General features: G+C 41.5%; 1 protein-coding gene across 1 annotated transcript in view; it reads left to right on the plus strand.

Annotated features, from left to right (window-relative positions):
* LOC145416477 (angiotensin-converting enzyme-like) overlaps positions 1-2,736 on the plus strand; it is a 49,883-nt gene extending 47,147 nt beyond the window's left edge. The window contains exon 13 of the mRNA XM_080285433.1: positions 1,743-2,736. Within this exon, the coding sequence (XP_080141559.1) occupies positions 1,743-1,912 (170 nt within the window). The 3' untranslated portion in view covers positions 1,913-2,736. The remainder of the gene's footprint in view (positions 1-1,742) is intronic.
* The last annotated feature ends 695 nt before the right edge of the window (positions 2,737-3,431 follow it).

Raw genomic sequence — 3,431 nt, forward strand, 5'->3', positions numbered from 1 at the left:
TATATCTCACACACACATCATGTTGTCATAGTTTTCATTGCCATACTTCAACCTGTCATCTATCACAATGTCACACCTCATACTGCCACACCTTACATTGCCACACCACTCACACTGCCACACCACACGCCGTCACAACATACACTACCACACCACACACTGCCACACCACTCACACAGCTACACCTTAATGCCACACCTCACACTGCCACAACTGACACTGCCTTCCTCGTTGCGTATGTAGAAAAATCCTTATAATCTAAGACAGCGCTATCTATCTGTGCATATACCTATCTATTCCTATCCATCTACCTATCTACTGCCGAACGCCGTGTCCTGTGAGGAGTGGCCTCGATAAAGAGACCTATTGATAAAAAAAAAAAAAAAAAAAAACTCATTTATAATCCTTGCAAAATTTACCATAATTTTCAGAAAGAATTGATATCAAAGTATCCACTGCACATAAGTTTTTATAGTACCATTTTAAAACGAGCAAATATAAAAACTACATAAAAAAGATCCGCAGGCACATATGAAAAATTTCTTTCTCTCTACATGCTGCAAGGAACCTCACCTGGGTAAGTAAAAGTTAGCTGCCTTATAGAGCTGGAAAATATATGCCTCTCTCTCTCTTTCTCTCTCTCTCTCTCTCTCTCTCTCTCTCTCTCTCTCTCTCTCTCTCTCAGTTGTTTGCATCTTTAACTGTTTGTGTTTGTCTGTCTGTTTACCCTCTTATCCCTCCACCTATCTGACTGACTAGCTAAGTATTGCCCGACGCCAGGATCTTTTTGTCCCTACACAGCAACGTCTCCCACAACACACCATCCTCCCTCATATACCACCACCTTGACATTCTACCTGGTTCTCGGTCTACCTCTTCGTCTCCTTCTACCTGTTTCTTGGCGTTTCATTACACTGTATTTCGCTTAATTTCGCTTATTTTGGCTACAGACTTTACATGTTTTTTTTGTTTTTTTTAATGCCATTCCACATGATTTTTTTTTTACTGTAGTTCTTTTGCCTTAACTTGGACTAGATTTTCGTCCTTTTGCAGCTTAGTTCACATAGCTAGGCGGCAGAATAGATAATACTACAGCTCTACATCCTTCCTATAGCACCTCCTCGTGATTAGCACCACATTTTAGTGTTAGTCTATTGCTACAACTTGGCATTCATGTTGGAGAGGGGGAAATTTTACGTCAAGGTAAAGTAAAAGGGTCGTAGCGCTTCCTGCCATACACTTCTGTTAGGTTAAATTCAATTAGGTTAGAGTAGGCAAAGGTAGCAGACTAGGTTACGTTTTTAAAGCAGTTATTAAAAGTGACTTACTAGGATCACTATCTGACCGTGTAGATTAATACGAGAAGCTTTTAGTTGAGAGTAGATTAAGTAAGGTTCTGTTGGTTAGATTTGGCTATTTCAGGTTGGTTTGGTTGCTTAGATTGGATCAGATTGCATCCTTACCCTAAACCAAGTCTCAGAATCAAGAATTGCCATCATCATCATCATCAAAATTAGGTAGTCATCATTATTATTATCATCATCATCATAGGCCGCAAAATCAAACACTGTCATCATCATCATTATCATCAGCCACAAAATCAGGTACTGTCATCATCATCATCATCACAGGCCGCAATATCAGATACTCTCATCATCATCATCATCATCATCATAAGCCACAAAATCAAGTAGTCATCATCATCATCATCACTAATATCCCTTCTTTCATCACTGTCGCAGGAGAGTCTGATGCCATCGTGCTCAGAGTCACACGGTCCAACGCCTCGCTCATCACCGGTGCCGTGCTGGCTATCATCGCCTTGGTCCTGCTGGTGGCCCTCATTGTCGTCGCCTTCAGGAGGTGTCGAGGCTCCAGCAAGTCCTTCCCCACCTCCTCACAAGGATCGTGAAGTCCGGACCACCGCCAGGCCCCACCGCCGCACCCACAGATACGCATCGTCGAGCAGGACCTGGGCACTATCTAGCAGTTGCAGGGACCTCTTCTGCTACCCCATCAGGTCTTATCAGTCAGCCAGTCACAAGTCCCTAGCAGAAGCTGGGATCTCTTCTGCTACGTACGACGTCAGGTTTTATTTTAATCAGTCAGTCTATCAACAGTATCTAGCAGTAACAGGGACCTCTTCTGCTACCCCGTCAGGTCTTTTAATTAATCAGTCAATCAGCAAGTTCCAGCAGTAACAGGGACCTCTTCTGCTACCCCGTCAAGTTATATCGTACCAACCAGCAGGATACAAGAGCAACAGGGACCTCTTCTGTTATTCCGTCTGGTCTGTTTTACATCGATCAGTGACGATATTCAATCAAGACAGTCTAGTAATGGCACCCCCTTATTTTTCCCATGTCGTCAGTACTCTCTAGGAACAACAAAGACCTCTTCTGTCACACTGTCATTTCCACTTCTATCGATCCACAAATCAATCAGGACTTTCTAGTATCGGAAGTCACCTTTTCTTATACGGTAGCCACCTGTGGATTTTCTAAAAGCACCGTTTTCTTTTTTACGACGTCAGGTCACTTTTCATGAGCTAAAATAACAACAATCACCTTTTTGTAGCGCCATCAGGCCTTGTATTGTCAGCCAGTCAATCACCGCTATCCTGAAACTGCAAAGACCTCTTCTGTCGCACCGTCAGCACTTCATAGGAACAACAGGGACCTTTTCTGTTACGTAGATCTTATTTTCTCAGTCATTCAGTACTACCTACAAACGACAATTTTTCTTCAAGTATGGAATCAAGAGTATTTTAACAGACCAATCAACCATCTCTATGAAAAACGTGGTCTGTTAACTCCACCTTGAATATATTTTTTATCAGTTAATTACTCGGCATCATCTACTGTTTTTATGACTATATTTCTTTTACAGAAGATGAACATAGGGAGGAAATACAAATATAAAAATAACTCCATGCACCAGATTACAGGTGTCCTCCATTCATTAAAAATCGTAACAGGTGGACTTAAACTGCTATAGGTTGCTCTCACACAGCCACCACTGTCAGAATTCTAGAAAGTACAGTTTATATGACGAGGTACTGATGTGAATGAGAGAATGAGACCTCCTTATAGATTTCCGGCATTTAATTTTATATTTAAAAAAAAGGTAACGGGAGTTCACAGATAGGATGGATGTAGAATCAAACCCAGCCTATGATTTCTTGATTTAGTGAGCTGTGTTATTTTTTTATGCACTGAAAAAAGAACCAAAGCCCAAAAGCCCGCAAGATTGTTCCCTCCAAGAAAAAAAAAGCAAAAACAGGATAACAGAGAGCCAAATTCAAGGTCCGTTCATTTCGAATGATACGTGTTTGCGTCTCGAATTAAGTAATAAGTTTTTTGTTCAATTTCTGGACACCTGGTGGTTCAGTGGATTTAAGCCCTTCAAACAGGTGCGGCACAGAGTTTAAA

This window comes from Coenobita brevimanus, chromosome 106 (assembly GCF_032717465.1).
Source record: "Coenobita brevimanus isolate Jiangsu-jjx chromosome 106, ASM3271746v2, whole genome shotgun sequence".
NCBI lineage: Eukaryota > Metazoa > Arthropoda > Malacostraca > Decapoda > Coenobitidae > Coenobita > Coenobita brevimanus.